The 27,691-nt window shown below is 45.9% G+C and overlaps 1 protein-coding gene across 1 annotated transcript in view; it reads right to left on the bottom strand.

Moving 5' to 3' along the window:
* Window positions 1–27,691, bottom strand: part of TMEM164 (transmembrane protein 164) — a 163,815-nt gene that overhangs the window by 40,194 nt on the left and 95,930 nt on the right. Inside the window, exon 4 of the mRNA XM_080794884.1 lies at window positions 25,456–25,522. Within this exon, the coding sequence (XP_080651010.1) occupies window positions 25,456–25,522 (67 nt within the window). The remainder of the gene's footprint in view (window positions 1–25,455; window positions 25,523–27,691) is intronic.

Here is a 27,691-nt window from a genome sequence, read left to right as displayed (position 1 = left end):
GGTTGACCCTTTAAATTCATGACTACCAGTTGGGAGCCAGCCCCTAATGCTACCCTATCATCCATCTACATTCCCAGATGCATTCGCTCCCCTCTCTCCTGGGCAACTATTTCACAACCTATCCAACTTTCCTCAAACCTCCCCCCATCCTCCTCCATGGTGATAAGGTGTCCTATTCCATTTGAGGGGGAGAAAACAAATCAACTACAATTTCTCTCATCAGAAGAGAGAAAAACTCTTGCCCCACTTCACCCTTGCCCAGGTGAATTCTTTGTACAAACTTTAAATAGCCACCCCTTCTTCACCCCCATGCCAGGGTGTCAAGAAGATCTTCGGCACCTCGTGCAGTCAACAACATACTGGTCCTGCAGGTGATCGTTCTCTCGTCCTTGAAACACTTTCTGCACTAGGCTTCCAGAATACCCCTCTCTGTTCTTCCCCTGCCTCAATGACTCCCCTTTGCAACCCCCTTTACTGCATCTTCCTTCTGTGCCTCATATTGGAGGGGCCCAGAACCAAGTCCTTGGCTCTCTTTTAGAGCTACTCTCACTCACTAGATCATCTTACCCAGGGTCCTGGCTCTAAAGGCCATGTGGATACTGATGACTTCCAAACGAGTATGTGCAGCCTAGAGTCAGGCTGCTAAGACTGAAACTACAGCTCCATCATTTGGTTGCACTGTACTTTGGGGCCAATCCCTTAGTCTTGCTGAGCTTCACCTGGCTCATTTGTAAAATGGGAATGATAATGATAATGATGCCGATCGCATCAAGTTGCGGTGAAATTGGGTGAGGTATGGCATGTAGGGTTCTTGGCCCAGCGCTGGCACACGGCACGTACGCAACATTAGTGCCGAAGAGGAAGATGGCATTAATCCAGCCAATAAGCAGTAAAGGCAAAATTTCAATTCCAGCTAAGACTGGTTTTCTAAGATTTTATTTATTTGACAGAGAGAGAGTGAGTGAGAGAGACAAGGAGCAGGGGGAGGGGCAACAGGAGAGGGAGAAGCAGACTCCCTGCTGAGCAGGGAACCCGATGTGGGGCTCGATCCTACGACTCCAGGATCATGACCTGAGCTGAAGGCAGACACTTAACCTACTGAGCCACCCGGGCATCCCTCCAGCCAATAAGACTTAATGTCAGGCCTCTCTGGGTCAAAAGCAGGAGTTGTTTTTACTTCATCATCCTGTGTTAGCAAGAGCCCCCAGCAAGAGATGGTGGAGTTTGGACCTGTTCCATAGCCCAAAGTCACACATCGATGTATTTGTCAGATGATGACCAAGATAAATTTTAGCTTCCCAATGTGATTCATTCTTTGGGCCCATCTCTAGGTGAGTTTTCCCTGAGACTTTTTTATTTCTCAAAGGTATGTCAATACCACTCTCCTCTTCTTACCCATGACAGTCCTATTCTTACTATCAACCAGTTAGTAGAAAAAAAAAACACTTACTGAGATACTACTGGGTGGCAGAGAATGTTCCTGGCTCTGGATATACAGCCATGATGAACACACAGTCCCCACCCTACGAGAGTGCGTAGTCTAGTCAAGGAGGCGAATGGATAAAGGGATGAGGTCAGTGTAGCAAATGATCACAGAAAAACCTACAGATCAAGCATGGGATCTGGTTTGAGTTTTCTCTAAAAGTGAGGGAGAGGGGCGCCTGGGTGGCTCAGCTGGTTGTGTATCTGACTCTTGATTTCAGCTCAGGTCATGATCTCAGGGTCATGAGATCCAACCCTGCATCAGGCTCCATGCTCAGCAGGGAGTCTGCTTGGGATTCTCTCTCTCCCTCTGCCCCTCCCCACCCACCCCCACCCTGTCATGCTCTCTAGCTCACAGGGGACCCACAACAGGAATGTCTAAATCAAACTCAAGATGGAGGGAGCAAGAGAAGGGAGGGTGGGTAGCTGTGAGAGAAGGTAAGGGAGCTGATTCACCAAGACTGACTGATTGGACAGGAGGAAGAAAGAAGCCAAAGGTGACCCTAGGACCAAGGGCCTAGATGGTTAGTAGGATGTTGGGGCTTCCTCTTATGTTGGGGCCTATAGTCAAGGAAGCAGATTGAAGGAGACTAAGAAAAGCAGCTAGGCTCATGCTGAGTTTGAGGCCAGTCTGCTAGCCTGGCAGAGGAACGCCTACCTCAGTGGGAATGTGGGGCTACATCTTAGGGAGGCCGGAAAGTTGCAAGGCAAATGATATACATGTGTAATGGTATGTTTTGATCTAGACATGTACATTATAAAACACTGGCATGGAAAAATAAGAAGATGAAACTCTGGATGCAGAGAAGTGCTAGTATTTCCTTTAAGCCTCCTGAGAACATCTATGCACTCCACTTCGCAGATCCCTGGACCATGGTCCTTTCAACAAGAGAGTGTGGGTGGAGAGAGATGGAAATCATAACCCCAGGTTAGTAACCACAGAGAAATAACTGTGAAGAATGGGACAGACTGGAACATATTGTTGGGGTGAGGGAAAGAGCCAGTGGAGAGGGAGAAGCCAGAGAAGCAGGACAAGCAGGAGGCACTGGACAGTGAGAGGGCCTATAGCAGGCACGGGCTGGGACTGGGGGCATGGGAGAGGATTAGCTTGGGCTCCAGGAGATGAGGAGGGAAGGCTGAGCCAACGTGAGAATAACATAACTGTATGAGGGAGGGGCACGGAAAAAGTCCAGGGAGCTCACAACCTCGGAGCCCATGCTACACAGCAAGAGATTTGGCCTTACCAGAAGAATCCACGGCTGATGATGAGGTACAGAATTAGGAAGAGGTGGTTACAGAGGGCAGACCCTGGTCTAAGCTCAGCCCCACATTGCAGAATCCCAAAAGAAGTCAGAGAATCAGACAAGATCATTGCTGACAGTCTGAATGTTGTGTCTCTTCCCCTAAATTCATGCCCCGATGTGATGGTCTTAGGAGGTGGGGCTTTAGGATGTGATCAGGTCATGAGGGGGGATCCCCTGTGAATGGGATCAGGGCCCCTGTAAGAGGGCCCAGAGAGCTCCCTCACCCCTTCTACCCCGTGAGGACCTAGCAAGAAGCCTGCAGTCCAGAAGAGGGCCCTCACCCAACCACTCAGACTTCCAGCCTCCAGAACCATGAGAAATACTTATCCATTGTAGAAGCTACTCAGCTCATGGTATTTTGTTATGGCAGCTGAATGGACCAAAACAAGAATCTATCTCCCGTAGAGGGGAAAGGGAAGGGGAAAGGAGGTGACCCACTCTTAACTGAGGCCTTGGGTAATGTTCCTGCCACTTGAGTCTGGCTTTGGAACACTTTGTCTTCATTAACTGACCACAGACTTGCACTGTGGGCTATGGGTGCCACAAACTCCTTGCCACTAAATGCCACTTGTTAGAGGAGCTGCGAAAGGAATACCCACGACCTAAAATAAACCACAAGATACTCATGGAACAGAATAGCAATCTGCCATTAAAAACAACAATGTGCCATAAGCAGACAGCCTGGCAAATCCAGAACGTGGAAGAGTCTGTAAAAAGACTGGCCCGGATTCGTCAGGATATCAGTGCCATGCAAAAAGAAGGCGGGGGACCATTTGCAGATTTTAAAAAAATAAACAAACAAACACTAAATAGACCAGTCAAAAGCAATCTTGAAACCTGACTGAATCCTGATTACAAAAAAAAGAAAAAATTAAAGCCATTCTTGGACCGATTGGGAGAAATTTCAATATAAACTGATTATCAGATAAAGTAGACAGTATTATAGGATTGTTGATAATTTTCTTGAGTGCAATCACAGTATTGTGGTTGTACAAGAGCCCTTCTTTATCTTTATTCTTGGGGGCTGCAGCAAGTCTTTCGAACTGAAGTGTCAGGATGTCTGTGACTCTGTTTTGGAAAAGAAGAGATTGTGATAGAAACAGAATATGGAGAAATGTTTAGTTGTTACATCTAGCTGAAGGGCACATGTTGTTGTTCACCATACTATCATTTCAACTCTTTGCTACAAAAATTCCAACAATAAGAAGTTGGGAAATTTTAAAACTTTAAATAAATTTAATTAAGGTAAATTTGTACGACCTAATATGGTAGAGACCCTAAGATATACAAATGGGAGGGAAAAACAAGGTGCATTCATTTGGGAGAATAACTGGTCAATATTTACCCAAATTTTTAAATACCCATTCACTTTGACTCACTTTTATGAATTTATATTAACAGCAATGCTTGTATTCACACCCAGAACCGTATGTGTAATGATGCTCAATGCAAAGTCATTTGTAATAACAAAAAGTACACAACAACAAAAAAGTAAACTGTCCATTAGTGGGAAAGTCATCAAAAAATACTGTGGAGGACAAACTATGCAACCATTTACAAAAAAGGGAGGTGCAACCATTTACAAAAAAGGTAGGTACAACCATTTATCGGTAAAACTGAGCAAATCTAGGGGCGCCTGGGTGGTGCAATCACTGAGTGCCCGACTCTTGGTTTCGGCTCAGGTCATGATCTCAGGGTTGTGAGGTCGAGCCCCATGTCAGGCTCCATGTTGAGTGCAGAGTCAGCTTAAGACTCTCTCTCTTTCCCACTGCCCCTGCTCTCACTTGTTCTCTCTCTCACTCTCAAATCAACAAATCTTAAAAAAAAAAAACCTGAGCAAATCTACATTGTACAAAGCATGATCCTTTTTGTAGAAGAAAAAGGACTGATGAGTATTTGTGCTTTTAGGTGTATGTAAAATGCATAATGCAAGGACTGGGAGGATATTTAGCAAACTAGGCAGAGGGACAGGGTTGGGGAGGAGAGGCTGGGATAGGGGAAACCTTGACTTTGGATCTGAGAGACATGTACAGTTGGAGCTTTGTGACAAATGAATATATTCCTTTATTAAGCATGAAGCTAAAAGTTTTTAAAAGTCAAAGACAAGGTCAAATGATGAATGTACTGAACTGTTAGCAGCAATTGCCTCTGTGGAGTGGGAGGGGAGAACTTTCGTGTTATATAGCCTCCTTATCTCTACACTGCAGGAATCCTTAACTAGAAGGACGCATTCAGCTATTAGGGATGATTACAGTGAATTTTTCTACCTTCTACGAAGCCCCCTCTCAGAGTATCTGAGCATGTAGAGAAAAGAACACGTAACGTAACGAGAGTTGGGGGAGGGTCTCTAGACACCCACCCCCAACGCCCGCCAAAATCCTTTGTTCTCCCAGGATCTTCCCTTATGACCCACTTCCAGCCCCAGTAAAGACAGCTGCCCACAGCCTGACCAAACCCAGGGTATTCCATCCTATTCTCACCGTCTGATGTGGAGAGAGGGACTGGTGAGAGGGGAGACAGGTAGGGGGGAGACTGATCCTTGGTTTCAGAGTCCAAATCCCATCAGGGCTGCTCCTGACTTCCTCCTCAGTGCTCAGAGGCCACAGAAGAGCAGAACAGAGTCATGGTTGTCAGGAAGCTGCCTCAGGTCAGCTCCCTAATGTCAGAACAAAATGTTTTCAACCCGTGAAAGATGCTGTCTGCTCTGGTGGCCCAGCTACTTGCGGAAGCGCCTTTTGGGGTATGAGATACAGCAGCCCAGAGTGGACTGCCTCGGCGTGGCGTGCCTGTAACAGAACTTAGACTAAGTGGCAATCTGGGGTCAGTCAGCCATCATGCATGCTGCAAGGCCTCACTCAACTATTCCCTTTATGTAAGATGAAAATGATATCCCCTAGCTCTTCTTCCTTCTCCTACCTCTAACAGACTCAGGAATTAGTCAGGAGGGGAGTTAGGGCTTAGGAATTGGGAGGACAATGTGGGGAAGGAAGATAATGGTGCTCATAATGGATTATGCTTACTAACTTTTATGGGGTTGTGTCCCCACCCCCACCAAATTCGTATGTTGAAGTCCTAACCCCCAGTACCTCAGAATGTGACTGGCTTTGGAGACAGGGCCTGTCTCCAAAGGAAGTAAAGATAATAAAATGAGGCCCAATGGGTGAGGCCTAGCCTAATGCCTGCTGTCCCCACAGGAAGAGGAAAGTAAGACACAGAGACGCAGAGCAAAGACCACGGGAAGACAGCCAAAGAAGACCGCCATCTACAAGCAAAAGAGAGAGACCCTCAGAAGAAACAACCACTACTGACACCTTGATCTTAGACTTCTAGCCCCCCAAACTGTGAGGAAATAAGTTTCTACTGTTTAAGCCATCCAGTCTATGGTATCCATCATGACAGCGTGAGCAAAAGCAAATGAAGACACTGACCCACCATATACTACTGAGCCAGGCCCTGTACTAAAGCACTTCACACCTGTGAACTCCTTCCATCTTCCCAACACACTTATAACGTAGCTCCCATTGCTATTCTCCAGTTTTAAGAGGAGGAAATTGAGGCATAGAGAGGTTTTCTTGTAATAGCAAGGTACTAGGAATGACCAAATGCCCATCTAAAGGAGAATGGAGAAAGACATTGGGGTCTATTCATAGGACGGAATGCTTTGCCCCAATGAAAACGTAACTAGACTTACACTCAGTAACAGGGATGAATCTTAGTCATATAATGTTGAAGAAAACAAGCAAATCCTAGAAGACTGTATACAATATAATAACATTTTCATGAGGGTCAAAAAAAGAAAAAAAAAACAACTAAAATGTACAATGTAATACCGTTTTTATAGGGGTAGAGAACAACTAAAATTAAATATCTTATGTAGGAATATATATATATATATGTATATATGTACATGTATATATTCATTCATATGTACATACGAGAGAGAAAGATAAAGCTTTTCAAAAACAGCAAAGCAATAATGACCAAAATTCAGGTTAGTGGTTCCATCAAAGTGGGTAAGGAGGAAGGGAGCCGGGTGGGGGAAGCACACACAGCAGACGTCTGTACTATTAATGGGGCTGGTTCGTGGGTTGGGCGCATAGCAACGGCTTATTACGTTATGCATAAATAAATAAATGCACCCATGAAGAAAATTAAAGCAAGCCATGCACGGACCACTGGTGGAGTCCGCTAGGAGTTAAGGATTATAAATATGATTACCACAATTGTGGGCACCCCATGTGGGTTTAGAAAGAAAAGGGGGTGGGGGTTCAATCAAATAACTTCCCCCAGATCTCAAGTCTCATTAAATGGACTTCCTGATACCTCCTAGAACTTGGCACAATACTAGACACACAGATTAGTGGGTATTTATCAACTTATTTAGAGATATGGCAGGAGAGCACTGAGAACAGACAGATGGTCAGACCCATGAAGAGAATTAGAATGCCCTCCTGACTGCCCCCAAGAATAAGGACACCACTGCAGAAGGCTGGACTGTGTGGACCACACAAGACCCAGACTTCCATTTCTGGTAATACTCAATGGAAGACCGAATATAGCCACGAGTGGCCCCTGGGCACTCCATCATAGACAGGGTCCCTGGAGCTCTCTCTCTAGGGGAGCCTGCTGTCACAGGATACAGTGTTGTGCTATGGTTGTTCCATCTACTGAAACTGATTGATGGGAACGTGGTCTATTGGATGAACAGACAGAGAAGGCAGAGCTCCACCAATCCTGGCTGGAGAGTGGGGATCTCAGATCTCCCACCCTTCTCTCCCAGTTCCTTTTCCCTTTCCACACTGCCACTGCAGCACAGAGGGAGTGAAATTCAAACGTATCTGGAATGATAATTCTCGCTTAACGGCCTATTCGGTTCAAGAAGAAAAAGAATTTTTCTCTTGGTTCCCATCTTTGGTACTAAGAGTTGGGTCTTGAGGCACACCAAAACACCTCGCCAGGACCAAGTTCGAGGAGATTATTTTCTCGGGACAGCTCAGCTCAGGCCACACATGTGCTATCAGTGCCACCTGGACCTTGCTCCATGGGAAAAGCATCCATCCCTCCTCTCAAGACAGGGCCTGTACTCTCTGGCCCAAGTTGCAGCTGACCTTTGGCCTAGCTTGGAAACTGAGCAACACCAGTTGCATGCAGTGAATGTGGCATGAGGCCCAAATGGGAGTGGTCTGATTCTTTCGACACCATCTAGACCAATGACAAACTGGCCTCTTCATTATCAGTCACATCACGAACACCCACTCCATACAGAACCTCGTGTCCTCCCACCTCTCCAACACATACACAGATTTCCCAAAGCCCTCTTCATGAATTCCTGTTTGCACTGTTTGTGTCTCAGGGTGGGACTCGGGAAAATGGAGGGGGAGAACAGTAGTTAATGTCTATTTGGAAGAGAATTCTGGAAAGCAGAAAGCCATAGATAGGCCTATTTCCGAGCCAAAGCAAAGCCTGAGCTCAGCAGAAGATGTCCAGATGGCTCCCAGAGCCAACAGTCTGTCACCGTCACAGGGCAGGAGCTGCTGGGAGCCCACAGATGAGAGTTCCTCATGCTTAGAGACTCCCTGTCCTTGGGAGAGGGGAGAGGTATGTTTGGGATCAGCAAGAGGAATCGAAGTAGGACTCCCCCGACCCTTCTGTCAGTCCCTACTCTGCCCCTATGGAACAGACCCCAGAGGGCAGCCCACGAGTCAGGTGAGAAGCAGGGAGGAACCAAGGAGCTTCTGAAAGATTCCGTCTCTTCTCTTCCTTTCTGTTTCCCCACCAAAGAGGCATTTTAAGTTGCTGTCATCTCAGAATAACATGATCCTGGTCTATATAGACATGTTTCACTTCTCTAGAGCCCACTCCCCCCCTGCCACCCACAACCTATTTTGGGCCAACATAATTTACAATTCCCAGAAATGTCTGAGAAGTGGCGTACACACTTCTGGTGCCAAAGCCTGGCCGGTTTTACAGATTTTCATTTAGCAGGTGTCTGTTGCTAAATCAGTAGCAGCTGCTAATTGCTTTTCCTCCCTCGAACCTTCAGACAGAATGAAACATCTGGTGTTCTCTCACTTCGGGTTAAAATCAGATACCTTATCATTCCTCCTTTGGGTGCCATTTTTATTAGAACGCTTTCAGCTGACGCCTGGAACAGGCCACACACAGCACTGTCACCTCAGAAGATTTGGGGGGGGGGCAATTCAAAGGACACCACCACCACAGGACACCCCTACCTTGTGCCTCTAGGCCTCCTACCCAGCTTCGGGGTTGCTGGCCTCTCGCCACAAGGTGGAGCTTTAAGCCCATAACCGCCCAGGGAACCAGGGCCTCAGGATGGTCCAGGTCACCAGAAAGCGATGAGAGGGGAGGGGGATGCGCGGAGTGGGGAATCCTGAGCCAGGCCCACTGACCTCTGCAAAAGGGTGGCTATGGATCGGGCTCTGTTAGAAAAACTCTTGAACAAGAACTGATGAGCTTGTTGGCTGGTGAAAACATCTGCCTGTCAGGTGAATGGCACACCCTCCTTCCATTGTGGACAGAGGCTCCCGCACTTAGGACCCTTCTGAACTCTACCCTATATACCTCTTCATCTGGCTGCCCTCCGAAGATCCTTTCCAATAAACTGGTAAACATCAGTCCATGTTTCTGACTTCGGTGAGCTGCTCTAGCAAGTTCATCGAACCTGAGGAGGGGGTCATGGGAAACTCCAATTTACAGCCAGTCAGAAGCACAGGTCACAAGCTGGACTTATGACTGGGATTGGAGATGGGGGCAGTCTTATAGGACGGAGCCCTTAACCTGTGAGATCTGATGCTATTGCCAGGCAGTGTCAGAATGAGTTAAATGGTAGGATACCCACCTGGTATCACACAACTGTCTGGTGTGGGGACACACCACACCACACACACACACACACAGAGCATCCCATTCAGTACTTATGTGACAGGGGAGTCAGAAAGAGCACTGGTCTTGGAGTCAGGAGACCTGAGTTCTGGTCATAAAGCTGTCGTTCACTGGCCATACGACCTAGTCATTCCCCTTTCCTGGGCTCTGTCATGTGCAGTATGATGTAGTTAGATAACCTGAATTTCTCAGGACCTCCCAAGCTCGAAAGTGCTAGGATCCAGTTGGTTTTCTGAAGCCAGTATTTGACTCCCATAAAATTTGGAGCCACCTGGACTCCCATAAAATGTCCTTTCTGTTCCTCAGGTGCTACCTTTTAGGATGTTTTGGAATATCAGCACTGTCCCCAACATAGCCGTCTTTCCCAGCTTTGGGGCACAAGCAAATCTGGCCCTTTGGGGAGTCCTCTGTGCCCTGATCTGAGTCACCATCAACCCCTTAAATTAGTTTAACAAACCATGAAGCCAGCTAACTGCACTGTCTGTTACTAAGACCTTAATACTCTCTAGCTTGTCTAGCTTGGTTCTTGGGAAAATGACTTACCAACATCCAGATTATACTCTGGCTTCCCCTAATAAACGTCAGAGTAATCCTATCAAAACAAAACGTGGTAAGTTTCACAGTAATGTATTTTGGGGAGCCTACGCTGGCTCCTGGTCCTGTTCCACGTGACTGGAGACCAACTGCCTCAGACACCGTTCCTCAGTTTGGCTGGAGGCTGTTCTGAATGGGTATCTCTTAGATCTAGAACTCCCAGTGTTTAACCTTTGCTCCTTTCAAAAATCGAAAGAGCTAGGGTGCCTGGGTGGCTCAATGGATTAAGCCTCTGCCTTGAGCTCAGGTCATGATCTCAGGGTCCTGGGATCAAGCCCCACATCGGGCTCTCTGCTCAGCAGGGAGCCTGCTTCCCCCCTCACTCTCCACCTGACTCTCCACCTACTTTTGATCTCTCTCTGTCAAATAAATAAATAAATAAATAAATCTTTTAAAAAATCAAAAGAGCTATTCAACCTTGCTTTGGGTTCCCTCACCTAGTTATGCTCTATGAATTGTCAAATTCACCTGCAGTGGATTTTAGGATTTCAGGTCCTAATATTCTTTCTTTTTTGTTGAGGTATAACTTACATACCGTAAAGTACAAAACACCTCCATTTTTGTCAAGCCCTGTAGTCTGGGCCTCAGTTACAACAGCTGGGGCCCTGATCAGGAAGACCTCCATTTTTACCATGTATGCTCTGCCCACAACTGCTGGAAGATAGGGATCCTTAAAGGACGGAACAGTAGCAGAACAAGAGCCGAGTAGGACGGAGTTGCCTCTGCTCCTTTGTACACTATCTCGGTCATTTGCTTCCTCTCCATCTTGCTTCCCAGGCCTTTTAAAAATTCCGCCTGCACACCAATCCCCAGGAGATCTTGTTAAAACGCAGACTATAGGTCTAGATGGGGCCCAAGACTGAATTTGTAGTAAGTTCCCAGGGGAGGCCAATTCTGCTGGCTGGTGGGCCACACTTTAAGTGTCAAGGACCTAGGATACACGATGGAAGGTGGGGTGGTGTACTGGAAAGAGAATGGGTTTTGGAAACAGAAACATGGGTTCTAATTTGCAAGTTGGCCACTCACTAGCTCAGTGCCTTTAGGTGATTTGCTTAATCTCTCTGCTCCTGTAGGCAGGCAGATTTTGCTACCCCAAGGTTTGCCTCTTGGGCAAATTGGTTATTCTAAGCCGGTTAATTCGAAAAAACCTGCAGACACAAAAGCAACTCTGAAAATGGAGTCCATTACCCATCGTAAGAGACATTTACATCTGTTATGGTGATCTGAACTGACTAATATACCTACCTAAGTATAGGGACTATTCTGTAACCATAGCCACTATATGCCAGCACTGAAGGATCCTTTTTTTTAAAAAAAAGAATTTATTTATTTGACAGAGAGAGATCACAAGTAGGCAGAGAGGCAGGCAGAGAGAAGGGGGGAAGCAGGCTCCCCACTGAGCAGAGAGCCCGATGCGGGACTCGATCCCAGGACCCTGAGATCATGACCTGAGCCAAAGGCAGAGGCTTAACCCACTGAGCCACCCAGGCGCCCTGGGGGACCCTTTTTATTTGCCTTTAATTCTCTCAGGGCAATGCAGTAGCACTGTAATTTAAGAGAAACTCTATTAGCTTTATCTGTTCTTTCAAATATGCTTACGCTTTCATATTTTAATTTGAATGTACATGACTCCGAGCCCCTGAAGTATTGCAATGCCTCCCTTGGGATGAAATGACATTTTCTCACCCAAAGCAATTCCAAACTTTGAATGACTAAGTAACTCCACATCGAGCAATATCCTACCACCCACAGTTCTCCAATAGTGAACATTTATTAAAGGTCACTGAAGACACTTCCTCAACCTGATAAGGGCATCTGTGAAAAACCCAGAGTTCAAATCGTACTTGATGATGAAAGACCGATGCTTTCCCCTTAAGATGAGGAAAGACAAGGATGTCCACTCTTGTCACTTCTATTCAACACTGTACTAAAGGTTCCAGCCAGGGCAACTGGGCAAAAAGAACAAATACAAGGCATCCAGATGGGAAAGGAGAAGTAAAACTACCTCTATTTGCAGATGACATGATCTTATCTATTTAAAAAAAATTGAAAAATACATACATACACAAAAATATTAGCAGTAATAAATGAGTTCTGAAAGTTTACAGGATACAAGATCAATTCAGAAAAAATGAACTGTATTTCTAGAGTAGCAAAGAGCAATCTGAAAACAAAATTAACAATTCCATTTGCAATACCATTAAAAGGAATAAAATACAGAGGTGGCTGGATGGCTCAGGCGGTTAAGCATCTGCCTTCAGCTCAGGTCCGGATCCCAGGGTCCTGGGAAGGAGTCAGGTTCCCTACTCAGCAGGGAGCCTGCCTCTCCCTCTTCCTCTGCCCTGCTCATGTTTTCTCTTGTTCTCTCTCTCAAATACATAAACTCTTTTTTTAAAAAAAGAGGGAAATACATAAGAATAGATACAACAAAAGAAGGGTAAAGCCTATATTCTAAAAACTACAAAACATCATTGAAAAAATTAAAGACCTAAATACATAGATAGAACACATCCTGTGTTCACAGACTGGAGGGCTTAATATTGCTAAGAGAGCAATATTCTTCAAACTGATCTACGTTTAATGCCACCCTTATGACCGCTTTGTAGAAATTAACAAGATGATCCTGAAATTCATGTGGAAATGCAGGGCACCAGAATGGCCAAAACAACCTTGAAAAAGACGAACAACTCTGGAGTACCCACACTTCCCAGTTTCAAAGCTTTCTACAAAGCTACAATAATCAAGACAGTGTGGCACTGGCATAAGGAGAGACATATACGTCAATGGGATAGAATTGATGGCCCAGAAATAAACCCTTACTTTCATTTTTGAATGAGTCTTGAAAAGAGTTCCAAGACATTTCAACAGGAAAGAGTCTTTCAACAAATGGTGCCAGGACAACTAGATATCCATATGCAAAAGAATGAATTTGGACCCCTTCCTCACACCATATAAAAATTAACTTGAAATGGATCATAGACCTAAATGTAACAGCTAACGCCATGAAACTCTTACAAGAAAACAATCATAAGACTTCATGGCAGTGGATTTAGGCAATAGTTTCTTACACAGGATACGAAAATTGCAAGCAACCAAAATAAAATTAGAGATTTGACTTCATCAGAGCTTAAAGATTTTGTGCTTCAAAGGATACCATAAATAAAATGCAAAGGCAACCCACAGAATGGGAGAAAATGTTTCAAATCGCCTATCTGATAAGAGTCTAGCATCCAAAATACATAAGAACTGTCACAACAATAAAGAACAAATAACCCAACAAAAAAATGGGAAAGAATTTGAAAAGACATTTCCCCAGAGAAGATATACAAATGGCTAATAAGTATATGATAAAGTATTTAACATCATTCATCATCAGGGAAATGCAAATCAATCCTACAGTGAGTCATCACTTCACAGTCATTAGGATGGTTATAATAAAAAAGGCCCAACAATACAAAGTTGGTGAGAATGCAGAGAAGCTAGAGCCCTCATATACTGCTGGAAGGAATATAAAACTGCACGGCCACTTTGAAGAAGAATCTGGCAGCTCTTCAAAAGGTTAAAAAACCGAGTTACCATCTGATCCAGCAATTCCACTTCTAGGTGTCTACCCAAAAGCTGACATTCAAACAGATACTTTTACAAGAATGTTTACCGTGGCATTATTCACAATGGTCAAAAGGTGGAAACAACCCAATGGCCATCAGTGGATAAATGGAGCAACAAAATGTGGCCTATCATACAAAGGAATATTATTCACCCATGAAAAAGAATGAAGTACTGATACATGCCACAAGAACAGTGGATGAACTTGAAACTTTATGTTGAATGGAAGAAGTCACTCAGAAAAGGCCACACAGTATAGGATTCCAATTAAATGAAAAGTCCAGAATAGGCAAATCCATAAAGACAGAAAGTTCATCAGTAATGGGCAAGATCCTAGAGAGGGAATAGAGAGACATCACTAATAGGTAGTGGGGGCCCAGGGCAGTGGCCCCAAGATATGCTTTGGTGGCATATTGATTATTTTAAATTAAAGTTACTTAAGAAACAGCCAGTGTAAGGAAACTCAGTCTCCCCGCCTTTTGTCTCCAGAAAGCAAGAAATACATTTTCCATGTGAAAGGTACCTTCCCTGCACCAGAAAGCAGAGGGACATCCTTATCAGCAAAGGCAATGAATCTAGGGCCAAAGAAGCCTATATAAAGAAATCTTATTACTTCTGGTAATTTACTACCCAAATTCTGTTTAGAATGCCTTACAAATTAAAGGTCTCAAACGTAAGTTTTCCTTGTCAAGTCCTCATAAATTTATTGTTTCTTTGCGTAAAAAGTATAAAAGCTGCCTCTTAGTTACTTCTTAGGTCCCATATTTATGAGACCTCTGTATGTACAAAGGAATTTTTTTCTCCTGCTAATCATCTTGTGTCCGTTTAATTCTTAGACCAGCCAGAAGAACATTGAAGGGTAAAGTGTTTCCTTACCAACAGGTACACAATGCTGCTTTGGGGGATGATGACGATGTCCTAAAATTAAATATAGTGGTGATGACTGCACAACTCTGAAAACACACTAAAAATATTGAATTGTACATTTTAATAGGATAGATTTATGGCATATGAATTATGTCCTAAGTAAACCCCCCCTTAAAAAAGTGACTGAAGGGAGGGCGCCTGGGTAGCTCAGTGAGTTAAGCCGCTGCCTTCAGCTTGGGTCATGGTCTCAGGGTCCTGGGATCGAGTCCCGCATCGGGCTTTCTGCTCAGCAGGGAGCCTGCTTCCCTCTCTCTCTCTCTCTGCCTGCCTCTCTGCCTACCTGTGACCTCTCTCTGTCAGATAAATAAATAAAATCTTTAAAAAAAAAAGTGACTGAAGGGAGAGATAACAAGGCAATTACTCATCTGTGTAGTGCTTTTAACCTTCCAAAGCTCTTTGCTATCTCTTTGTTATCTCTTCTTATCCACTATCCCTTCTTCATGACTGTGAGGTAGAGAGAGCAGATATTACTAATCCCATTTGAGAAATGAGGAAAGGGGAGGGCTCAATGAAGCAACATTATATCATTCAAAGTGCCAAGTGGCACTCAGCAGCAGGTTGGGACTGGAACAGGATGCCTGGCAGAGCTGCACATTGGATTTACCTGGGTGATTTTTGAAAATGAGTATGTTTTTAAATCGGCTCTGGTGTTTCTAACTATGTGGCAGGGGTCAAGAACAACTGCTCCACAGGGGCGCCTGGGTGGCTCAGTCCATTAAGCGTCTGCCTTCAGCTCAGGTCATGATCCCAGGGGTCCTGGGATCCAGCCCTGCTGTGGACTCCCTGCTCAGCAGGGGGGCTCTGCTTCTCCCTCTTTCTCTGTCCCTCCTCGCCACTTGGGTGCTCCCTCACTCTCTGCCTTTCAAATAAATGAAATTTTACAAAAAAGAAAAAGAACTGGCCCACAGACTGGAGAAAGTGATACCACCCACCAGAGAAGGCTTTTATTGCATAAAGATACACTGCTTGGGGTTAGTGGCTCAAGGCTGGATGAGAAGCACTGGTTACAACTGCTGGAGGCTGGCCCTTCTAATCTCATTTTAAGAAAACAAAACAAAGGCAGACAACTGCAAGCTCTGGAGGCAAGAAGGCTACTGCCGGGTGCTCCCTGCTGTCCCTCCCTCCACAGGCTGAAAGGCTTGGGCCTCACTGGCAAACCCAAAGGTCTGGATAGTTTCTTCCAAGTAGAAGAAAAACCAGGAGGAGGCCTAATTCACCTGTTAGCATGGAGGAGAGAGAGCTGGCCAGTTCTCAAATCAAACAGGCGGCCTTTGAAACACATGCAAAAAATAACAGTGCAGTTAGTGTGGAAAAAGAAGCCTGCCAGGGAATTTTAATCTTGCTTAGCATGGCTAATTCCGAAACAAAGCCCCCTTTGCTTCACCATCACCCAACAGCTTAAGGAGCAGGGGTGGGGGTGGGGCGCAAAGTTCTGAAGACAAACATCACAAAAAACGCATGCCAGCAGGAACAACGCCCCTTGATTTCTAAGATAATATTGGGAACTGCAGTAACGACAACAGCATCTGACACTATATACCAGGCGCTGGGTGTGGACTGCTTACCACACATAATCTCCATTCACCTGCACACCATGTCATAGATAAGAAAATGAGTTCACAGAAGCCAGGGAACTTTTGCAAGGTCCCATGGCTAAAGGCAGGGGGCCAGGCACAAAACCACAGACAGGGTGGCTCCAGCATTGACACATGTGTGTGACCCCTACACCAGACTAACTCTTCACATCTACGCAGAGACAGAAGACTTTGAGACTACGCAGCAAACAATGTTTAACCATCGTTATGGCTCAATGACGTGCTTTATTCTGGTGTTTTTCTGTAGTCTCTATTTTTTTTCCATTATGAACAGATATTACTTTTATAAATAAAACAGTTATACATTTGTAAAGATAAAGGCACAAACATCTCACACTTGTTGTTGTTGTTGTTGTTGTTGTTTAAATGAATTGAAAAGGGGCACCTGGGTGGCTCAGGCGGTTAAGCGTCTGCCTTTTGGCTCAGGTCATGATCCCGGGGTCCTGACATTGTGCCCTGCATCCAGCTCCCTGCTCAGTGGGGAGTCTGCTTCTCCCTCTTGCTCGGCTCCTGCCCCCAGCTCATTCTCTCACTCACTCTCTCAAACAAGTAAATAAAATCTTAAAACAAAATAAAATGCATTGAAAAGTAACCACCTTTGCACTGATGGTGATTTTTATTTTTCACATATACTTTCATGTATTTCATAAATTCTCCCCCATACACATGTCTTTTGCTGTAATCAGGAAAACAGTATTATTATAAGTGGTTCAAAAAAAATAATTCACCTGGGAAAAATATCATCTATCATCCCTCTGTCTTCACTCTCAAGATCTCAAGACACATGTGAGAGGGATCCCTGGGATTTCCCTGAGCAGAACAGAGGGTTAGACTGGCCAACGAATTCATTTATTCTCTGTGGATACTTACTATATACTAGGTGTAAGGTCCTACAGAGGACAGACTCCACAAAAGTCTCCACCCTTGCCCACCAAGACTAGTTAAGATGTAGTGCTGGGAACCCAGAGAGGACTGGCTGAATACAGAGTCCAACCCAACTACAGAGTGCTAGGCAGCCACGTAAAAGAACGAGTTACATCCATTATCTACAGTGATCACTGATCACCCACTGTTAACTTAAAGGAAAATACACTGGAGCAATGTTTACAGTGTAATGTAAATTGTGTAGGAAACCTACACCCAAACAAACCAACAACCCTAGAAATACAAAAACTCTTTCTCAGCATTTATGAGCAAAAGAAAAATGTAGAAAGATACACAAGCCTTTATCACAACTTATCCCTGGGGCACAGCGGGGCGGGGGTGGGATTGAACATTGGTGGGTAAAATGATGAGCTTTCTCTTTATGTTCCTATTGGTTTTGCAAAGAGTATATCCTATTTTTATTAAAAACAAGCTTAAAAGTATAATCAATCCCCCAAATCTCTAATGGGTATTGTATAAAATTTACCACAAAGAGTTGATTTGGATCAATAACTGAAAATCAATGTAAGTAATTAGGAAAGAGGAGGAAGTCCATGAGCTTTGTATCAGAAAGACCAATGCTCTCAGACCAGTTCTGTCTCTGTGTCCCTATACAAGCTACTGAAAACTTTGGATGGCTCGAGGCACCTGGGTGGCTCAGATGGTTGGGTGTCTCCCTCAGCTCAGGTAGTGATCTCCAGGTCCTGGGATCAAGTCCTACATCGGGCTCCCTGCTCAGCAAAGAGAATGTTTCTCCCTCTCCCTCTGCCTCTCCCCCACCCTTGTGTGCTCTCTCCGTCTCTCTCTCTCAAGTGAATAAATAAAATCTTTTAAAAAACAATAATTTTGGAGGGCCCAATCTATAAAACAGTTATGCTAATTCTACCTCACAGGATTTCTGTGAGGATCCCAGACTAATAACTAACAGCTAACCCTGATTGAGAGCTTCCAGTTTGCCAGGTGCTGACCTACATGCTTTACCCATATTAATGACTTAATCTCGGGATAGTTTTAAAAGGTAAACATTACTATCAACCTTCCTTTTATAGATGGGAGAACCCTGGTCCACAGAAGTTAAGTAACTTGGCCAAGTTCCCTCTCTCTCCCTGTTTCCCTCCCCCTCTCCCTTTTTCACAGGTGTGCACACACATGGCCAGGGGCACGGGCACGGCACACATACACGCACAGGAGAGTAGCACAGCTAGGATGTGAACCTACATCCATACCCTTGCTCCCGGCATCCACATTCTTTTTTTTTTTTTTTAAGGTTTTTTAATTTACTTATTTGTCAGAGAGAGAGAGAACACAAGCAGGGGGAGCAGCAGGCAGAAGGAGAAGGAGAAGCAGGTTCCCCGCTGGACAAGGAGCCTGATGCGGGACTCGATCCCAGGACCGTGGGATCATGACCTGAGCCAGGGGCAGACGCCTAACCAACTGAGCCACGCAGGCATTCCCTACCCCCACCCCGGACATCCATATTCTTAATACACTAGGGTGAGATATTTGTGCAAGAGCTTTTCTGGCTACGAAGTCCCATCCACCTGTAAGGAATTCTTATCAGTAGAGGTGGAAAAGATAAGAAATGCCCAGGAATCCAAAGGCGGTGATAAAGGGTGAAAAGACGTAACAGAAGCAGGGTTGTGGATATCATCTGGTGGCCTGCAAATAAGTGCCAATGTCTCCACATACAACGAGAATTATGATTCTCCATCCTGCTTCTCAGACTCTCGGGGACAGGATGAGTGCACGGTGATGAATGCTTGGTATCATACCCGCCCCTCGCCAGCCCCCACCCTGTGCTCCCGCCACAGCCATGGTCACCATATTCCCTTAGTTGAACCACTTTGTTCCTCTGCAACTGCGTGCATATTCTAATCACCCTCTGGGGCTCAGCTGGGGCTTTATTTCTCAGTGAGACTTTTTCAGATCGCTTAATCCACTGGTCTCTCCAGGAGGCAGTGTATGAGCATGCCCGGGGCATGGGTTTAGCTGCAGCATTTTAGAAACCATGTAACTCGGGCACCTGCGTGGCTCAGTTGGTTAAGTGACTGCCTTAGGCTCAGGTCATGGTCCTGGGGTCTGCATTTCCCTCTGACCCTCCCCCTTCTCATGCTCTCTCTCTTTCTCTCATGCATTCTCTCTCTTGCTCGCTCAAATAAATAAACCCTTTTAAAAAAAGAAAAGAAAAAGGAGCCATGTAACCCTGAGGAAGTTATTCAACCTCTCTGAACCCATTTTGTCATAGGTAAAACAGGGCTCTTGTGCAAGTTAAATGCTAACATATGTAAATTACGTAACACACAGTAGGTGCCTGAGAAATGCCGCACACAGCACAATGCATCACACCAAAACATGCTCATAGAAGTCTGGATGGACTGCTGGGTTGGGACAGACTCACGGAGGACCGAAGACGCTCCAAGATTAATCTTGAAATAAAGGCAGGGATTAGACATATTCTAGAATAGTCCCTAGCATTTGGTTTAGTTTGGCCCAGGAACACTGGACTCTTGTCCACATCTGAGGCACAGTTTTGCCCACATCGAGGCTCCAGAAAGCAAAGGCCTCTTCTGAAATGAAGCTTTTCATCATTTAAGTACTCTCAGGAAAGCAAAGGGCCATTCTGTCCCTAGTTGAGGTCCAAAATTCAAAGTATACGTTTTTTAAATAGCTCAACTTGCCAGTCACAGAAATAACTTTTCTAGGTCAATTAGCACATTTCAATGTGCCAATTAGCAAAGAGTAAGATTCTCAAGGCGAAGAGGCAGACATGGGGACGAGGTGTGCCAGTGGTAAAGCTGCGTCTTGAGTACATTAACATAATGACTGTGGAAGCTGGGGAGCCACCCCAGTAACGGAAACAATCATTACTAACCCCTTCCCCTTGGTCTCGGAGTTAGGGACATTCAGGAGAACCATCTAACAGCACAGTAGCTGGGCAAAAGGGGAAGAAGGGGAAAAAGAACTAACATAAGAGATCAACAGGGATGTACAATAATGGGCAATTTTGATAATGAGATAATAATACACACAAGGCTTTGGGCTTTGAAGAAGAAAGGAGCTTGATGAAAAGAATCATTACCATTCTTCTTATTATTATTCTCGTAGAAGACAGATGGCTGCAACCGCAAATAGAGGCCCGGCTATAGTCTTCAGTCAGGGAAGGGGGCTGGTACGGTGTTTTGGAAGTTCGTTTTCTGTTTCCACTCCCCCTTGCTCAGAACACTCTGCTTTCTGAAGGGACTCTTGTGGGCATTTGAGGACAAAAGGCACAGGGCTGGGGATGCAGCTTCTGCCCAGTGCCTCACTCTGAGGACCAGATCAACCTTGCAAGGTACAAGATGGAACTGAAAATCTAATATGTAACCAGGTTCCATGGGCGCCCCACTTAGCTCCTGCCTCTTGGCTTTCACTTTCCAGAAGGTGTTTTGGCCTTGAAGAGACATGTTCTGTTAAGTTACAGGCAATAGGTAAGGAACCCAGCCTCAACACCAGCTGCAAAGCCAATGGCTATGACAAGGAGCTCATAAACTAGGCAGCATCTGTTCTTCAAACCATGGACTACTGCCAGCTTGGGTGGGGGATCTTAACATGGGCTCCACAGATGGGCTAGGGGTCGGTGGCGGGGGGTAAGGGTGTGGAGGGACAGCAGGTGACAGTCTCCTGAAATTACCTGCAAAACCGTGTTTGTGCATTTATCTGGGAAAGACGCTCTACGGTATTCTTCAGCTTCTCAAAGAAACCTACGGCCCAACTCTTTTAGGTGGACTGAAGCTAAGAAGCATCTCCAGCATCTGGACTCACCAGCTTTCAAACTCGCCCTGAACTGCAGTCATAGAATAGGAAAAGAGCTCTGAGGTCATGTGAGTCAGGAGAGCTGGATTTTAGAGGCAACCACCTTGGCTCCTAAGGCAAGGCATTAATCCATCGAAGGACCCCGTCTAGAAGGTAAGATGAGACCAGACAAGCCTTTAGCTCCCTGCTAATATAATAATCAATAGTTCCATGATCCATTTCCTCTCCTTCCCTCTAAGAAGCAAAAAATTGCCCTTAAGACACGTTATCGGAAGCCAGAAACAGACCTACTCCAGAATCCCGGCAGCAAAGACCATTTCCTTGTAATATGAGCCGTTGGAATACTTGTTCCTTCCTCCAAGGTGTCAGCTTCTAGGATGGAGAGCCAGGAGAAACTGGAACCCAGGCATTCTCTAGCTGGTCTGCAAATCCCAGAGCCCGTAAGGTACAGGACAGAGCTCAGCAAATGGAAATCCACTGATGACCCCAAATCCTTCAGCTGACCATGGCAACTTCTTGGAACTCCCTCCTTCTCTGTCCTTATATACCTGAGTATATGTTTGACTGTGTTACTGACGTACACACTAGCTCACTGTCTTTTCCTTGCTTCCATATAACTACTCAGAAAAACAACAAAAGAAGATTAAAAAGAAAGGGTCAAGAAGAAAGAGCAAAGAGAAGTCAAAAGCTAAGTTCTTACCTAATTGGATCATCAGGCTTAAAAAAGAGTTGCCTGGAGCACCTAGGTGGCTCAGTGGTTAAGCCCCTGCCTTCGGCTCAGGTCATGATCTCAGGGTCCTGGGATCAAGCCCCGCATAGGGCTCTCTGCTCAGCAGGGAGCCTGCTTCCCCCTCTCTCTCTGCCTGCCTCTCTGCCTACTTGTGATCTGTCAAATAAATAAATAAAATCTTAAAAAAAAAGAGTTGCCTGCTTCCTGTGTCTTATTTTAAGTCAATCTGAGCTCAGCTAAGGGGTTACAAAGCAGAAAGTCCTAATGGCCAGAGGTAGCCCAGGAGAGGTCCCAACCATTTAAAATAACCAAGTCAACACCAGCTGACAAGACACTTGCAAACAGAGCCCTGACTCTGAGCTCTTCTCAGCTTCAGCTTAGAAAAAAGGGCAACAAGATTATTTACCAGAGTGATTGGAATCACTCATTAAGCTCATCAAGGAAATTTCAGTGTTAAAGAAAGTTACCTGAACATTCCTGATGAGCTGGTTGGCTATAGCTTGATATGTAATTAGAAAGTACTAGGTGTTACAGCAACTATAATAGCAAATCTGCCATGAGAAAGGGGAAGAAGGGGAGAGGGAGAAAGAGAAAGAAGGGCGGGCGGGGAGGAGAGAGAAACATTGCTTTCTGTACAGAGTAGAAAGCCGTTAGGGGCTGAATTATGTCCCCACCAAAATTCATATGTTGAAGACCTAATCTCAGAATGTCACTACATTTGGAAATACCTCCTTTAAAGAAGTGACTAAGTCAAAAGGAGGCCATTAGGTGGCCCTAATCCAATCTGACTGGCACCCTCATAAGAGGAGAAAATTTGGACACACAGAAAGGTATGAGGGATGTGAATGCACAGAGAAAAGACCACGTGAAAAGGCATCAAGATGGCGGCCATCCACAAGCCAAAGAGAGAGGCTTCAGAGAAAACCAACCCTGCCAGCCCCTTGATCTCGGGGATAATTATCAGTGCCTTGCCTCAGAAGTTTATTGTGAGGATCAAATACATTAGCCCACATAGAGCACTACCAGACTCAAGGTAAATGCTCCAAAAGTGTCAGCTGGCCCAGTGCAGACAGGCCACTGTGGTGTGACAATACCGGCTGAAGGAAAACTTCACCACTGCTGTTCTGACTTCAGGTGTCTGAATGAGCTCTGGCGGGGGGTGAGGGGCCTTTATTTTCAAGCTCGCATGACGGGAATCATCAAGTCTGCTGATGCTCAGTGGTTCTGCAAGGCAAAGACTATCTGGTTTTCCTTAGGGAGAAGGTCCCACTAGGAAGAGAGACGCATGTGACCTGTTTAGAGGAACCACACCCGCCTCCACTGATGGTAGAGATGGATCAAAGCTGTGGGCTGGAAGCTCTCAGACTCAGGGCCACTGACTATATGAGCCCAGGGCACGGAGAGGGGGCATTTTCTGGTGCACCACCCCTTCCTAGAATCTGACAGAGCTGCTGAAACTGAAGGAGAGCAGCTTTTTCTCTGCCCTACCTCTTCATCCGAGAGAACAGTGACAGGGTGAATGGACAGGTGGGATAAGATAGCGCAGGATCCTCCGCTGTGCCTTAGCCCGGGACCTCCAAGGGCAGGGAGCAGACCCCGCCTCCAGTGCTGTTCCACGTCCCTGAGCCAGGGAAGAATCTGTTTTCAGTGTGTTTGCTTTGCGCCATTCTTGGGTACCTCTCCCCCACAGCTCTGAGACCACTGCAGGAGATCTGCTGAAAGACTCGGATGAAGTCAGGCAAGTCATAGATTGTGGGGAATACAGAAGGCGGAGCAAAGGTAGCTAAGTTAGCAGCCTGTGCCTGCTCACAGGGGAACACTTGGCTGAGTGTGCTGGCCTTTCATGACAGAGACGATCCCACCTGCCCCTCTCCCACCCTGGTGTTACCCTCCTCAGGAGGTCCTACGGTATCCTACACAAAGATGTTCTTTGGAAGAAAGAGGGGGAGGCCCTCTAAACCACCTGTTAAAATGCAGATTCCCATGCAGCAGGTTGGAGGTCGGGCTGAAAATTCTTTCTTTCTCACAGGGAGCACCTGCGTGATGCTGGTCTTCAGACCTCAACTGGAATTCCACACTTGGAATAACTTGGGATCATGATCACCTAGGATGCTGATTCTCCAAGAGTGGTCCGAGGACCCCAGCAGTCAACATTACTTGGGGACTTACGACCAGTGCTCATTTCCTGGTATCACTCCAGATCCTCTTAATCTGACCTTCTGGGGATGAGGTCTGGCAAGCCTCATTTCTCAGCCATTTTCTCGGGTGACTGCTATAGACAGACTAAGTTTCAGAGGCATTGCTCAAAATCGGTGGTCCTCAGCTCCACATTAGAAACACTTTTCAAAAACACTATGCCCAGGCTGTGTCACAGATTAAGAACTCAGACACTCAAAGGGAGGGGCCAGGGTGTCAGTCCTTTAGGTCTGTTTGTTTTTCATTGTTGTGTTCATCTTTTGGTTTGGTTTGGTTTGGTTTGGCTCAAAGCACCCCTACATGAGCTGAAGGCAAAATTTTGAGCCTGGGTTCAAAATCACTGCTTTAGATGAATGCTTCTTTTAATTTCTATTGATGCACAATATGCACCTAGAAACATACAACAATCATAGGGATATATATGAATATTTGTGGGGAGGGTGTGACTACATCTTTGGAGAGAGCGAAGTATATCTGTGCTTGTAGGGCCTAGAGGCTTCTCCACTCCTAACTCTGCCACTTAGAACTTGTGTGTCTCCCTGAGTGTCAGTGTCTTCCTCTGTAACAAGAGGCCATAATGCTTGCCTTTACCTACCTCACACAGCTGTCATGTGAAAAAACCCTGTAAACTATAAAATGCTATCCAAAGAGGAAGGATTATCATTTTGAGATTTAAACTACGATCTTCAATGCATGAGGCAAATTTAAGCCATGAAAGTAGAAAGCAGTAGGAAGGATTTTACAGGTGATTTCTTTCCCTGTGCTTTCTAACATGGCTGGCTAATCCCTCCACAGTCCCACATGAGGAAGTCTAAGGACAGGGCCCTGCCACCCCAGCCCTATAGCTCCCTCTTGTCTCTATGTTTGCTTAATACCCAGCCCCTGGCTATAGCGGGATTCTGCAGGCTAGCCACTGGGTATGGGGTGGCCCAGCCCACCCTGTGGGTTTGGCTAAATGGGGAAAGAAACTAATTCTTGCCCAACAGGGCCCTTGGCAAAGCAGACAGGCTTTGAGTCTCCCCGTCAGATTATTCTGGGCCAATGTGGCTGAGTCCAAACTAGAGCCCCTTAGAACATCTGGAAACCTCTAATGAGTGGGGCTCCCAGCCCCTCTTCTCTCCACCAAACCTCTCAAGAGCTCCTGTAGGCTTTTTCGGTCTCTCCTGGTTCTGGCCTGAACATTTAATGCAGCCCCAGAGTTCCATCAGACACTCCCACACCTACCTACCAAGCTCCCCTGCACCCAAGAAGGGCGATGTCAAAGTGCAATAGTAAATACACATGTATTTTAAAGCTCACATGGGTACATGAGCCCAGGCCAAGGGCAAGCCCTGGATAAGGAAGGAGGGAGCAAACCACTCGTTTATAGGTTGGCGGTACATTCTTATAAGACGCTACTCACCAGCCGGGTATTTACCACAGGAAACACCAGGGCAAGAAGTGCTCCATTCAGCATGTGCATCTGGAGCCTGGAGGAGGAGAAAAGAGAAAAAAAAATGTTAAAGTCCAGGTCACACTCTGACTCTGTTGCACAGGCAGGCAAAAATGTGCCACGTTATGCCCTGCCATATGGGAGGGCATGTAAAGAAGTGGCTCTCGGTGTAAGAATGGCCCTAGAGTTGGTGCGCACAGAGTCAATTTCAAGCGGCCTATTCCACGCTAATGAAATGTTCTGAGCACTGCCTTAAAAATCCCCCAGATGCTCCCTGAACGCACTTGGGCTACAACACTTGATTACAGAATGAGCTCTGTGCTCCCTAATGTCCAGTGGGCCGCCAGCAGCAGCTTCGGCCACTGCAGCTCAGGCAAGAGGTGAAAACACGGGCTCCACCAAGCGAGGAGGGCCCTATGATTCGAGTACAGTCCTGGGATACCTGTTTCGTGTAACATGGCTGTTTGTTTACACAGCCAGGCCCAATCCTTTCGCCCAAACAGCGTCCCAGGCATGAAAAGGCGAGTCAAACCAGCCAGCAGACTGCAGTGCTTTGTCAACTACGGTCCCCGACTTTCTTAGAAATGTCCTCAGGGCTGCTGCAGGAGGTGGGGACGGCAGAAGTGGCAGGCTTCCAGGCTTGCTTTGATTGATTTTACAGACTGGGTTTTATGACTTAAAAGCAAAACAAAAAAGAAAAACTTCAGGGGGAGGGAGGCGGGAAGAAGAAGAAGAAAACCACTGGTCTCTAGCATCGGGTAATAATCGTTTCCTAATACCAGACTTGTTGAAGCATATGCTAGAAACCCTTTATAACTCAAGAACAACCAGGCCAGGAACCAACTGCCTGAGAGCTCAGAGGAGGGACTTAAGCAGTTTCTTTCATCATTCAAGGCAAATGGTCCTTTACTACTGAGGGAGAAGAAAAGAATGACACACAGTCTTCCTCCTGAAGAAAAGCAGATTTGATAGGTCAGCGCTCGCTCTCTCTCTCTCTCTCTCTCTCTCTCTCGTGCACACACACACTCTCACACACAGCAGCACTGCAACACCAGGATTTCCACACTCCCTGAATGGGAAAGCAGTCCATACTTTTTGTTTTTTAAGATTTATTTATTTGAGGCGGGGAGAGCACACATGCACAAGAAGGGGGTAGGGGCAGAGGGAGAGGGAGAAGCAGACTCCCCACTGGGAGCCCGATGCAGGACTCGATCCCAGGACCCTGGGATCATGATCTGAGCCCAAGGCAGACACTTAACTACTGAGCCACCCAGGCGCCCTTTGAAGACACTCAAGTACTCTAGGTATTCTCTCGAAGCTCACAGATATGTGCCTAAGACTGAGAGACATTACAAGGAGACCCACAAGAACTGCACAGAAGCCCCAAGGATGGTTTTCATTTCCCACAGTCTGTTTATTACTGTTGCTCATTTTTACCAGTGCCACAAGGATGGCGATAATGTGCACTTAGCATCATCTAGGCAAGTTATCTAATTAACTGCTTTACATAAATTCTCTCGCTCAATTTTTACATCAATCTTCTGAGACAGGTACAATTACTTTTCCCATTTCTTGAAGAGGCAACCAAGTTCAGAAAAGCAAAGTGGCCTGGTTCATGTCACACATAAGCTAGAAGAGCCAAGATTTAAGCCCAGGTTTATCTAACTTGAGACCCCAAACTCTTATATCTCTCCTGCTGCCTGATACCAGAGCTCCCCCTCCCCTGCCACCGTCCCTCACAAATGTGACCTCAGGTGGGGAGTCAGAGAGACTCCTGTCTCCTCCCTTTGGGTTTCAGGGGTCTCTATACCACCTTAGCCATCCCCTGGCCTAGGCGTAATATGCTTTCAGGGTGGTGACCAAGGAGAGAATGCTCCGAGAACTGACTGCTGAAGACTCTTGTTCGAGCCTCAAGTGCCTAGAGCAGGGGTCATTAGTGGCCATTCCAGGCCTGGCCTAACTCTGTCCCTGGGCCTGCCTATGGGAGGCCCAGGACATAAGTATTCTTGTTTAACCACAGCATAAACATTCACCCGGGAAAGAGAAACATCACATTAATAGTCCAGATAAAGCCGGACTCTGGTCCATGCTTTGCCACTGGCCTTAAAAGAACTCTGGCACATACACAAAGCCAATTAGCTAGGTGGGCGCCATAAGTTAATCATCATTGTGAGGATGGTGGAATTGATCCCAAGGGCCCACAAAA

This window comes from Martes martes (assembly GCF_963455335.1).
Source record: "Martes martes genome assembly, chromosome: X".
In the NCBI taxonomy this organism is placed as follows: Eukaryota; Metazoa; Chordata; class Mammalia; order Carnivora; family Mustelidae; genus Martes; species Martes martes.
Note: the sequence above shows the minus strand (reverse complement) of the source record. Positions and strands in the feature narration are given on the sequence as shown.